Source organism: Schistocerca cancellata, chromosome 8, assembly GCF_023864275.1.
Source record: "Schistocerca cancellata isolate TAMUIC-IGC-003103 chromosome 8, iqSchCanc2.1, whole genome shotgun sequence".
NCBI lineage: Eukaryota > Metazoa > Arthropoda > Insecta > Orthoptera > Acrididae > Schistocerca > Schistocerca cancellata.
In genome coordinates, this window is record NC_064633.1 from 223,414,656 (window position 1) to 223,428,438 (window position 13,783).

At 45.5% G+C, this 13,783-nt stretch overlaps 1 protein-coding gene across 2 annotated transcripts in view; it reads right to left on the reverse strand.

The window, feature by feature from the left end:
* The window catches only part of LOC126094454 (mucin-5AC-like), a 576,727-nt gene extending 565,896 nt beyond the window's left edge, over nucleotides 1–10,831 (reverse strand). For both annotated transcript variants that reach the window (XM_049908831.1, XM_049908833.1), the window contains exon 1: nucleotides 8,484–10,831. In XM_049908831.1, coding sequence (XP_049764788.1) covers nucleotides 8,484–10,442 — 1,959 coding nt within the window. In that variant the 5' untranslated portion in view covers nucleotides 10,443–10,831. The remainder of the gene's footprint in view (nucleotides 1–8,483) is intronic.
* Nucleotides 10,832–13,783: the final 2,952 nt, after the last annotated feature.

The following is a 13,783-nucleotide window of genomic DNA, read 5'->3' on the forward strand; positions in this document are numbered from 1 at the left end:
CGAAAAATTTATTCCTGAAAGTTCTGTTGAAAATTCGTTAGTTCATTAGTTACAAATGTTCTGTAGTGATAAACAGAAAGATATTTCAGAATACAATATAGCTACTTTTTATTCATTCCAAGAAAGCCAGTATGACGCAATTCATGCACCAAATCACCATTTTCTTGTTCATGCGATTTAGATGTAATACCTGAATTAAATTACGTATCTCCCTTACCTCCGAATGTGAAGCAGCTGAAAAAGTAAGGCTGCAGTTGTCCTACTTTCAATCAGGAAATTTCCTTTTCACTAATAACATCCTGTCTTTAGGGGACAGAGTCATATATATGTGACGAATGCATGCTGATATCGTCAAAAAGTAGTGTAACGGTCTGACTACAGCTTACCTTACAAAAGCGCAGTGCAAGGTTCAGTGACAATGGAACAATATTTCACATCAACGCTGCAGTTTATCCAGCTTGCTCTTTCCTTTCGCCGATCGAGATTTCTGTAGTGTTTATGATTAAGTGGACGCTAATGGATGTTATTCTAGTGATGTCTATCGGCTGAGAATGAGACGGTGGTCTGTCGGTACCGTTGGGCCTTCTGAGTCCTGTTCGGACAGAGAGAGGGAATGGATGTTATTGTGAATAAACGATTTCTCGGGTTTTCTTATAACCGCTTTACACGAATTACAACGTGGATCGCAGGCGGAGTACATACAAACTAGGAATACTTTGTGAACGACCAAAAGTATTTGTGTCTTAGAATACTTGAACAAACATGAACTGATTCGACAAGTAATCCAGCAGTGAAATTTTGATTGTAATCGAAGGTCGCAATCATGTCTCCATAGCACACGAACTGAGGGAGGTGACATGTGACTAGAGAATAAACGGCCTAATCTTAACGGAAGAAGTAACAGAGTGCTTTTGTTGGTACGGAACACGATTAAACACGATAATATGAGAGGAGGTGCCAAACAAATTAAACTACAAGATGCAGAAAGGGGTTATCCAACAAAATATTAAATATTCATTTTTGTGAATCAACCGATAGCTGGTGTTTAACACCATGCATTGTGCAGAAAGATCACACACATACCTACTGGAACATCATTCCGCTGGGTGTTGATTATCACGGAAGATGCAGAACCAACATATCTAGCACGATTGTTCCCTTCTTGAAAAGTAAAAATGTTCTTTCTGCATCTGGCAGTTCAGTTGCGTAGCTCACTTGCCGCTTATGTCACAATGCTGAGAAGAGTTTGTTGTGTAGAACCACAGGGGTACAATTTCCCCATAAAAGTGGTGATTTCAAATGGTATTTTAGATTTCAAGGAACGTTGGTCCACGCACTATAAAACAGTATCGATCAGATGAGACAGCAGGAAGCGGTATTAAAGTGAAGCTTTCTTTCTTTTTTTATTAGAAAAGCACACAATTGCTCTTATATGCTACAATATCCCTCCGAGTCTACCTCACTAGAAAACATACATTACTGGTGGTGTTATAAAACGGATAAAAATGAAGGCTCTGTAAAAATGTGCACACCATATTCCTGCTGGGTGCTAAGACCTTCATGAGACACTTTTCAAATGTCCCATAACATACACAGAAGGAGAGGACAATGAATGAGATGAAAAACTTCCCGTAATTACTATATTCATAAGTTTTTCTGAAGACTCTTATTAGTTTCACTCAATTCTTAATTCCATCGTGTGAAATAATATTAAAAAATCTTTTTGTGGTAGTTTATTGGTTACTTCATTACAATTTTTAAAATTCCTACGGTTTTAAAAGGGCATATGTACAATAAATAATGCACAATAATAGTCTGATATGACACATGTCAGAGTAGTTTTCCTTTCAGTATTGTGATGAAACATGATTGCAAAGCTGCAGAAATTTTTCATGTGCAAACTTTGGGTTTCAGACTATGACGTTCTTAGCGTCTGCTAAAAATTTTAAATTTTTGTTAGATATGTTCTTTCTGCATCTTGTACTTTAATTAATATATAGGAAATTTCGTTAGAAACATGTGGACAAACAGTCTGAATGCATGTGACATCGTTACCACGTCTGACTAAAACTGTCTTTAAGAGTCGAGGCTTGAAAACTTAACTCGCGAATACAGCTTGGGTAGAAGAAAAGCTTTCACAACGACTCATGTCTGTCAGCCATGCAAATATCTGTTTGCGGTATGTGAGTCAAACAGAGAGCAGTTAGGTGCGTAAAGAATGGAACTAGGAAAGTTGGTATCTCTCGGAACCGTGCGATTGAGTTAGATTATATTAAGTTATTGATAAGTTCTGTGACAAGAACAATTTAGTTGGATACATTTCGGAGCTAAAGTCGCTAATGCGCACATGTACTGAGGCGCTGGACTCGTACGTAAGCCGGTTCGATTCCCAGTGATGGATGAAATTTTCAATGTCAGTGCTTGGCTGGTAAGTGACGTAAAGTTCCTTATCACCTATCTTTGCCGCAATGTATTGGATACAATTGCAGACGTCTTCACGGTGTCTCAAGATCTGAGGGCATGCGACACTGCTGATGGTGATCCGCCCGTTGGATGGAAACTTTAAGCTCGGCAGTCCTTGGTGCTATTCGAGAGGAGCAGGCTATGTGCCGGCAGCTGTTCCACCCTCTCGTTCCTCTCAGCATCATACTACAGCACGAACGTAACACTGCACTGTACACGCATCCATTACACTCATCTGCACTCTAACAAGTACACATGCGACACAACTCACACTTGTCCGTAAGGAAAGGGGTCGGTGTGCACGGAAGAAAAACACACTTTCCGCTAGGTGGCTGCACCCACCTCGTGGGATATCCCAGCCAAGAATGTCATACGCTACTTATATTTACTGGTGAGAATGCATGAAAAGGCGGTGGCGCGGTCTCATACGACACGTCCCCTGGCTGTAACGTAAACTGGCCAGTTTAGTGTCCTGATATAGAGTAAGGTTTTTATTTATTTTTTACGTTCTGACGTATTTTGCTGCCGATTTTGAGCTGACCAAAGCATTTATACCTCTGATGCCGATTCAGTTTCATTTGTAATCACAAAGAGAAAGAAGAAGTCGAGGTATAAATTAAATCACTCTCTGTTTCGTTACATGTGAGACCGGCAAGATTTCCAAAACCTTTGCAGAATTGAAAAACTGTCAAGAGGCAAATGAAAAAAACGTGTTAGATGAATTCTTATCGATCACCTACGTTGTTTCATGGGAATATTTAATATTCCCACCAATTCTGCTAGCTCCAGATTCGCAGAGCTACAATACAGTTTTAGTATGTCTACCTTTCAAAATTGAAGAAGTCATAGAATAAGCAGAAATCCCTTACGATAACAAGCGCCACGGTCATTCAAAAGCAACCACAGAAATACAGCGGTCCAGCTTGCATCGGAGTGTCGCGCAGTCACGCTCGGCTCGCTAATCGAGGCCAGTGGAAAGTCTCCGGTTTCGGAAGTACCTACGTGGCAGCAGCAGGTGGCGGCAACACACCGAGCGAATACGACACTGTCACTGCGCACGGCACCGCTGCCAACGAGTCAGGATAACATTTAAGCATCCGGCCACAAACTCGGCCATTGTTGCTAGAGTAAAAGATTAAAAGCAGTCTTTCCCCCTTAAATCGCCTACTAATTGGATCCTGAAGCAATGTATGTTGCAGCGAAAGTATTCGAACAAATTTCAGATCACGTCAAAGAAGTTCGTGTTCGTATGTGTACATGCTACACGGTGCATACAGTTCTACATCTCCATCTATACTCCTGAAACCACCTGACGTTGTGTGGCGGAGGGTACTTTCAGTACCTCTATCGGTTCTCCCTTCCATTCCAGTCTCGTATTGTTCGTAGAAAGAAGAATTGTCGATATGCCTCTGTGTGGGCTCTAATCTCTCTGATTTTATCCTCATGGTCTCTTCGCGAGATATACGTAGGAGGGAGCAATATACTGCTTGACTGTTCGGTGAAGGTATGTTCTCGAAACTTCAACAAAAGCCCGTACCGAGCTACTGAGCGTCTCTCCTGCAGAGTCTTCCACTGGAATTTATCTATCATCTCCGTAACGCTTTCGCGATTACTAAATGATCCTGTTACGAAGCGCGCTGCTCTCCGTTGGATCTTCTCTATCTCTTCTATCAACCCTATCTGCTACGGATCCCATAATGGTGGGCAATACTCAAGCAGTGGGTGAACAAGCGTACTGTAACCTACTTCCTTTGTTTTCAGATTGCATTTCCTTAGGATTCTTCCAATGAATCTCAGTCTGGCATCTGCTTTACCGACGATCAACTTTATATGATCATTCCATTTTAAATCACTCCTAATGCGTACTCCCAGATAATTTATGGAATTAACTGCTTCCAGTTGCTGACCTGCTATATTGTAGCTAAATGATAAAGGATCTTTCTTTCTACTTACTCGCAGGACATTACACTTGTCTACATTGAGAGTCAGTTGCCATTCCCTGCACCGTGCGTCAATTCGCTGCAGATCCTCCTGTATTTCAGTACAGTTTTCCACTGTCACAACCTCTCGATATACCACAGCATCATCCACAAAAAGCCTCAGTGAACTTCCGATGTCATCCACAAGGTCATTTATGTATATTGTGAAACGCATTGGTTCTACGACACTCCTCTGCGGCACACCTGAAATCACTCTTACTTCGGAAGACTTCTCTGAACTCGAAATACTGGGTCAATGTCAGTGACATACCACGAATTTAATTCATTTTCCTCACTATTATCCATCGGGTTTCAGTGGTTCGCTTATTGGATTTCAGGGACACGCTCTTAATTCGAAGGAAACAAAATCGATTCTCGGCAGTTTTAAAATTTCTTCCCGTAATGAACTTGTACTTCACTTCTAGCACTTATACTGAACGTGCAAACTGTTAACCGCACAGTGGTTGAGATCCTGCACTAATCGTATACGTCCTTCCCATCATTTCTGTGACAATGCACGGTAAAACAATACGGGCTCTTCAATCGCTTACTGTCTCATTCACTTATGTTTAACGTGTCAGAATAGTAACGAATGGCAATCCTTCAAGATCGGAAATCGTTTTCACTACGTCCGAGCAGAGTTACACAGAAGAACTGACCAAACTGGCTATGGTTTACAGAATATCGGTTATATTCTACTGGAATAATGCTGCGGTGGAGCTTCATTATCACCCCACCTGCGCTGTTTAAAATGAGAGGTAATATTCGACTATACACATTTCATTTGAACTTAACTTATTCCTTCCACATTCAGGCAAACAATACTGCTTACGGTGAGTGCCGCATAGCGTGAGATGCAACGTGGTATAATTTATCTCCAGTAACAGCACAATAAACTCCAAGTATGTGCAGAATGACCACAAGTAAGAGAAACCTACGATGTTTTTCGACGTTGTAAACCTTTATATCTGTTTAACGACAACTTTCTCCCTCGACTCTCGCGCGAGGTGACTGGACTCGCATTCAGAAGGAGAACGGTTCAAATTCCTTCTCCAGATGCGCGTTTTTAGATTCTCCGGATTCCCGAGCTCGATTAATGGAAATGTCAAAATAGTTTCTTTGAAATGAAAATTGCTGATTTCTGTTTTTGCTGTTCTTCCAATTCGAGATTGTACTTCGTCTCTAATTAAATCGTCGTCGACGTACGTTAAATCCTGATACTCCTTCCTTCCGTCAGTCGGATTTGGGACGATTAGCTAGGCGCTCCCGTTGTTGCAATTCGAGAGAAGCAGGGTACGTGCCCACACTGGGTTGTAGAGTCTGCCGCTATCTTTAACAACACAGAGCTACGATCCACATATCTTCATGGAACTCACATAACACTCACAAACACGGTGGGTTGTTGTCAATGTGTGGAAGGAAGAAAACTTTTCGGATTACGTGGCTAAACTTCATCTCCCAGCCAACAGTCCCACAGGATTTTATAATCCTCTTTACTGTTTATGGTAACAGAAGGCAACGTTCACGTAACACAGGAAGAACGGAAGGAAGACTGGGTTGAACGTCCCGCCGACATCGATGTCATTAGAGACGGAGCGTAAGCTCGGATGGTGTCAAGGATGGCGAAGGAAATCGGCCTTGCCCTTTCAAAGGGTTCCGGCATTTGCCTGGAACTATTTAGGGAAATCACGGTAAATCTAAATCTGGACGCCCGTACGCTAGTTTGAATCGCCGTCCTTCCGAGTAACAAAGAGATTGTAGTAACACTGTTCGAGCTTATCGAAGGTGTCACTTGTCTTTGGCAGTTGTTAACTACATTAAATTCAATTCCATCTTTGCCACAAAGTCTTTTATTAATAATGTAACCAGTTTCGGAGATTAACTCTAGATTTTCAGCTATTTTGACGTGGACAATTACAGCCACATGGCAAAGAATATACGACTAGCGTAGCCGTTTTGGCTTTAATTGTCAACGTGAAGCGCCTGACGATGGAAGTTTAAACTTCTGAAACTACGTTGTAAAAGGACCTCGCAACACAGGAAGAACTTTGTTTACTGCAATACTATTTAAAGCTGCAATATCCACGGTGAAATGAACTGTACTAATTCTGAACCATTAATAAACAGATGTAAGAAGCTTTTAATAGACACTGCACACGGAAGTGAAGCAATCACCAATTCATATATTTGCTTGTACGGGGAGGCATATACCTTCGCCTTGCGAAGAACCATAAACAGCCCAACCACCTCAGTTAAGGAGGAATTATTTTTAATGATTTCTTTAAACTGGGGTAAACGGCCTGTACAAAGTTATTAAGTAAAGCCACTTTTCTTTTTATTTGGCCATATTAATTAAGTAAAACTCTATACATCTAACGCAATTATATAATTTCGCCCACCGTGGTCATTATCATATGATCACTAAGCACACGTAACACAGAAAAATTCACCTAAAATTCAAATTTCATTTGCATCTGTGTACATTTATTTATTTATACGTAAATAAATAAATCTATGTACAAGTATATCAGCACATATTTTACAGTTGATTTTGCAGTAAACGTGTATTCCATGTCACAATCTTTTCCACACATAGTTGTGCGATGCTGTGTACAAATAACAACCTAATACCGCGTCTATAACATCCATGCGTGAAAGAGATTGTTTATGGAAATATACTGTTTAATGCTTAATCCAGTTGGACTGGTTGGACTGAATAAGGAAAAAGAGTAAGACAGGACTTGCCTGTCTCCTGACATAGACATATTCGGCACGTGGGGCGGGAGGGGGGGGGTGTCGACAGACAGACATGAATAGGAAGAATAACGTGGTGTTTATGTTTTTAGACAAGTTTATCTTCCAGCAACGGATGAACAACTGTGCTAGGGAATATTGGAGGTCATTAAACCGTAAAGATATTGGTCTATGAAAAATATTAGAACCAGTGCAGAGCTTCAAATACCCAGGAAGTAGAAGACAAAGCGACTGGACTTGTAGCACAGACATTAAAATCGGGATAGCAGTGGTGAAAGAAATACTTTGTAGAAAGAGATAGTTTCGTGCAGCAGTATGGACAAAGATTTGACGGAAAGGCCGCAAAATGTTACTGCATGAAGTGTCCTCCTCTAAGGTGCTGAAACGCAAACAGTGAGGAAAGAAGACAAAGATGGACCGGAGGTTTTTGAGATGTGGACGTGGTGAAGACTGGAAAAAATAAGTTGGATGGGAAGGGTGAAATTGAAGAGGTGCTCAGGAGAGGGGGAGAGCAGGGGCAATTACTAAGTGTAATAAAAAGAAGGAAAAGAATTGGATAGGACGTGTATTAAGTAAGGAGGGCGGATTTATAAAAACAGTGTTAGAAGGGTACGTGCAAGCGGAGAAGAGGCGAGAGAGGAAGATATTTCAAATTCTGGATGGTGAGTTGGACGGCAGCACTACGGGAGCATTGAGAAGGAAGCGATGGACCGCCTGAAATGGAGACGCAAAGGGCCTGCTAACGTGATAACGATGATGACTTATGAATCAGTTGTAAAATATGTGCAGGTTACTGATACATTTGTTTGTGGAGACAGATGAAATTTGAACTTTACGACTTGAATTGTTCTGAAAAATGTGTAGGTATTTATCACTTCATTGGCCATAGAGATCGAAATCACGTGATTGTGTTGGTCGTGTGGACTTTTGTCAATTATTGAAGTCAAATAAGGAGAATATGACGTCATTTAGGAATCGGTATACGTGTGCGCTATCCAGACCATTATTCAGCTTCGCACTTCTCACATTCACACAAATCATTTCCAGCCACACTGTAAGGTATGGACAAAAATACGCTCACGACAAAGATCGAACACTGTACTTTTTGACTTGTGCAACACGAGTCGACAACGACACAACACTTCGCAGATTGTCACGAGTAAAACAAGTCGCGCACTTGTAAGCAATGGCACACTTTTGAGAAAGGAACTGCAGACACAGCTGGCAGCGGTGTGGCAGGTGTCGCCCTGAGGGCGTTAGGCAGCACAGCAGGGCGCATCGACTCACCTTGGTGTCTTGTATCTGGAGGAAGGTGGCGATGCCGGCGCGCACGCGGTTCTTCACTCCACGCACCGTGCCCTTTGCGCTGCGAATGGTCGACGAGGCGCTGATGTTCTTCAGGCCGGCGAACGTCTCTTCGGCGTCGGGCAGGCCGTCGTCTTGCAACAGGACGGAGGAGCAGTTGGAGCTGATGGAGTCGCGTCTGCCCGTTGGCGTAGTGGGCGACGTGGGGACGATGACACTGTCGTCGGGCGCGTGCTCGTTCAGGTGGAAATTGTAGAACCGGTCAGCCTCGTATTTGAAGGACCCGCGAATTGCCGCGAGCTGTTGTTGACGGGCCAGCTGCTGCTGCTTCTCTTTCCACTCTTTCTTGCGGTCTTCGTACGTGCGTTCCTGGACCACGCAGTTTATCTTCTTATCCGATGTTGGCGAATTACGTTCCACTATCACCACATTCTTCGTAAGGGGTGCTGCCTTCTGGTCGACGCCATTCTGTTGGGCGTGACTCGGCGTCGGCTTCTTCGGCACTGGCGGAGGCGGCTGCTGCTGAGGTTGTACCACTTGTTGGGGTGTCCCGTCGGTCTCGGATTCCTCAGCCTCTGGCGTGGCTCCCAGTGCCGGCTTCTTCACTGGCGTCGAGTCGTCGTAGATCGGGACGATGCTGAGCGGCTTGAGCTTCGGCTGTACCGCCGCCTTTTCCTCCTCGGTGGAGGGCGAAGAGGCTGGCGTCGCGTCCTTCCAGGTCCTGGTGACCTTTTTCTTGAGAGAGCCACTGCCATGGCTGCTGCCGTTGGTCACGCTGTTCAGCTTGGCAGAGCGCTCGCGGATATCGTTGAGCAAGCTCTGTGGCAAGATGCAGCCACCTTCCGGACGCTGCCTCTTGGCAGGGGGCGTCGGAGTGGCCGGAGAGACCTCTGCCACTGGAGGCGGCGGTGGAGGCGGCGGCGACGTGGACACGGGCATGCCGGCGACTGGTGGCGGAGGCGCGTCGCGTTCGATGCCGCTATCTGTCAGAGACGGGCTGCAATCCTGCGCGTTCACTGTTATCTTATCGACGGAAGCCCCCAGCGAGAGCACAATGCCGCTATCGTTGGTGGCGCTCGTGGAGATGACGGAGAGTGACGACAACTCGCGGCTGTTGAGTGAGTCGCAGCTGATGCGGTCGTCGTCCACTTCCTCGTCCTCAGAGTCCACCTCGGCGCCGCTGCTGGTGAGGCTGCCGTTGCGCTGGTGGAAGGCGGTGAGCGCAGAAGTGCTGGCGCTGATACCTCCGTTGACCGTGACGGTAACTGTGTTGCCGACCAGGGTGGAGCCGCCCGGAGCTGCGGAAGTATTGACGACGGCGGCGACCGGTCTCGGCGGTGGCGGCGACGATCCGGAGGTCTTCTTAGGGAGCGGCGGCGGCGTGCTGCCGTCCAGGTCGCTGCAGGTGCCGCTGTCCAGCGTGTCGCTGGGAGAAGACTGGCCGCTCGATATCACCATGCTGGCCGACGGGAACGAGTTGTAAAAGTAGTACGGCGCCCCGGGCCCGCGGTCGGGCGTCGACGTAGTCACCACTGTCGCGGACGATTTCTCGCCGGAGCTGCGGCGCAGTATCGCGTCGTCGCCGCCGCCGACCGATGTGTCTATGACTGTCTCGTGGTGGTGGTGCGAGCTGGTCCCGTTGACACTGATCCTTATGCAGCCGTCTGTGGGCGTGTAGTCCACAGACTCCTGCTCCGGATTGATGCGTATTTTGACGACGTGCCCCTGCGGTTGCTGTTGCTCTTGTATCTGTTGCTGTTGCTGCTGCTGGGCGGTGGAGACCAGGTTCACGCTGCGCATTTCGGGGAAAGTGAACGTGGTGAGGATCTCGCCGCTGCTGCTGCTGCTGTTGGACGAGTTGGACAGTTGCTGTGTCCTGTTGCGCGTCTTGGGTGGCAGCGGTGGAGGGATGCTGTTGGATCTAGCCGCTACTTCTTCCATTGTAAAGATCTTTTGCGTTTCTGCGCACTGTTGAGAGGAGGAAACTGCTCAATGTCAGGAGCACACTTTGCCTACAGACATTCCACAAACGAGAGACTGTCTGGCCGAACCGACACTGGCCTTTTCCGATTAGCACAGTTTCACTGGCTGGTTACCACTTGAAACTCGAGCACTTTCACACCGGCCGCTGCGCGTTTCCGGCGAGAACAGGTGTGAGCACACGATCACAGATGAGCTCCTGCTGCCGGTGGAGAACGTTCACTTCTCTCGAGAGAGACGCCAGAGTAGTTTCCAGAGGAGCACCCGCGGAGACGGGGTCAGCGAACCTGGTGGCGAGTGGTGCCGGCGCAGGCGGCTCGGAGCTTGGTCGCAGCGAGGCGGCCACCCAGTAACTGGCGACTGCTGTGGCTGCGGTTGCCGCCGCCGCTACCGCCTGCTGGAGAGAGCGCTCGGCGCGGTCATGTGACCAGCCAGACGGCTCTAGCCGCCGCCGCCACTGGGTCGGCCCGTGCAGCGCAGCGCCAGCTATCCTTGTGGACAGCCGGTGGGCGCCTGCAAGGACAGCTGCTGGCGGAGCAGCTATCTGCCGCAGGCACGCAACGTCCGTATCCTCCGGGGTGCCAACACTTCCGCACCCTCTCTGATCCTTGTCACCGTTCTTGACACCATCTTTCCAACTGACCTGTTGTCATTTCCAGATCCCACCTAAAGAAACTTGAAGTGCATCAAGATGCTACGCCCATCTACTTAACCATCATCAACGTCATCTACTGCGCTACTAGTATTTTCCAGTTACACCTGCTTGGAGAGATTCGTCCAAGTCCTTCCAATTTGAATTTTTTACACTTCGCCTTCTGCAGAACACAGTTTCTTTCTTTCTTATATCTATCCGCATATGTTTCGACACCACAATTGAATCCAAGATTACGGTCTGTGTGTGGGGCCGAGGGGATGGCTTCAGTCATACAAATTTTGTTCGTATCAACCTGCCGTCTCCAAATCCTCTAGAGTAAACATGAGCGTTTTCTTAATTCAATAGGCTCGTACGTAAGTTCGCACCGTTTTTGTTTTCCATGTTTACATTTCCGTTGCTGTGGGTTTATTTATCGATAGTCATTTTTTAATTTGTAGTTCACTGCTGCTGTTTCAGTTTACACATTGTCATTTCGTCATTTGGAGATGATGAGTGGAGCTGTGGGAGCTGGAAAATGGAGTGCCAAGTGGTGAAATCGAAACATTTCCCAGTATTCTTCTGATTGAGTTAAATAGAGGGGTGCCAGCAGCGGATGCAGCTAGAAACATTTGCGCCCTGCATCAGGATAAAGCCGCAAAATCCCACTATACAGTGCAAGGCAAAAAGATGGTTTTCTCGTTTTAAGGAGCATCGTTTTGACATTAGTGAGTCTCTATGTTCGGGAAGACCTTCAGCGTTTGATGAAGATCGGTAAAACGCAGTAATCCACAATGATCCACGAGAGAATTGGTAAATGTGATGAAATGTGATCATTCCGCCATCGTGCGACATATGCGTGCTGTGGGGAAGGTTGTGTGCCGCATACTCTAAGCCAAAATTACAAAAATCAGAGGTGTCCCCACATGTGGCTCTCTGTTATCAATTGGCTCGTGAACAACGCCGACCGTACCTATACTGTATCGTTACCGGTGACGAGAAGTGATGTCTTTAAGCTAAAATAAATACAAGAAAGGAACGGTTGAGCCAAACAAAGCAGCAACTTGACGTACAATGACTTGCGCGCATCCACAAAAGGTAATGTTAAGCGTCTGGTGGAACAGCGAAAGTGTGGCCTACTACGAATCGCTTCCCCGAGGTGCAACCGTGACTGCTGACGTTTATTGTCAACAACTGAGACGTCTTGCAAACGCAGTCCAAGAACAACGACGAACAATGCGTGAAGAGACCCTTCTCCACGGTAACGCCACCCGCATTCTGCTACAGTGCCAAAAAACACTATACAGAAGCTGTATTGGGAAGTCACTCCGCACACACCTCATTCACCTGACCTTGTGCCCTCAGATTTCCTCCTTTTCCGCTCTCTATCGAACAACCTTCAAGTAACTTACTTTTCGTATGAAAATGTACTCCGAACGCAGCTGGACGAATTCTTCACCTGAAAACCACGTGATTTCTACACTCGCGGTATCGAAAAGTAACCCCGACGTTGGTAGACAGTTGTATACAGTGAAGCAGAATGTGCTATTAATGACTAAAATCTCTTTTATATGTATCTGTTGTGTTCATTACAACTTATGGGAAAACGCTAGAACTTATGCACCTACCTAATATTATAGAACCAATTACAATGGCGAGAGACTGTGAAGTCTGAAAGCTATATTGCAAAGAGTCTTCTTCTTCATTTTTTTATTTTTTATTTTAGCAGGTGTATTAATTCTTGGACCCCATCACCACTCTTAGTCCCTCCTCATCTGGATTCGTCTCTATGCGAGATATGTGCTTCATCTTCTGTGGCTCTCAACGAATTTCTGTAAAAATATTATACAAAGTTGAGGGATGTCTCTTTTGCTTTGAACATAAAGACTATAACATGAGCATTTTGTTTACTTTGTTTCGATTGCTCATCTGAAATTCTATGAATTTGAAAAAGGATTTGTATAGGTCGGTTTGCATTTATGCCTCTTTTTTTTCTGAGCATTTTGTTTACTTTGTTTCGATTGCTCATCTGAAATTCTATGAATTTGAAAAAGGATTTGTATAGGTCGGTTTGCATTTATGCCTCTTTGTGATTTGATAGTATTTATTATCTGCGAAGATAACAGAATTTGCTTGCAAAGTTATTAATGTTGAAATATTTTTCCTGAGAGCAGTAGTGGTGTATGTCCTGTACTTAAATTTTTCACCCTGTTGGGGATCTTTGGTGTGTTTTCTTTTTGTTTATAATTGCATACACAGTTCTTCATGCTTCTTACGTTCCACCCTCACCTGGTATCAAATCAGATTAGAGAATAAATTTACGTCACCATACCCATTGATAGTCGCTGTGGTATTGTCGCCACTCAGTTGTTCCTCGTTTTGGTTTTGTCTAGTGTGGTGTTAATTTCGAATATTTGTTGCGGTTTTTTGAGGGGTTGTTTGTTGGTACAGAAAAATATTTGTTTTGCAGGCACCGTGAGGGCGTGTGTGTGTGTGTGTGTGTGTGTGTGTGTGTGAGAGAGAGAGAGAGAGAGGGGGGGGGGCGGGAAGGGGGGGAGGGGGAGGAGGGAGGGGCGAGGGGCTAAAGGGTTACGAAGTATGTCTCTTTGGTTCATCGAGGATGTGGGATATACTGTGTTTTCTTTGACAAAGTGTCTTTCTATCACCCTTT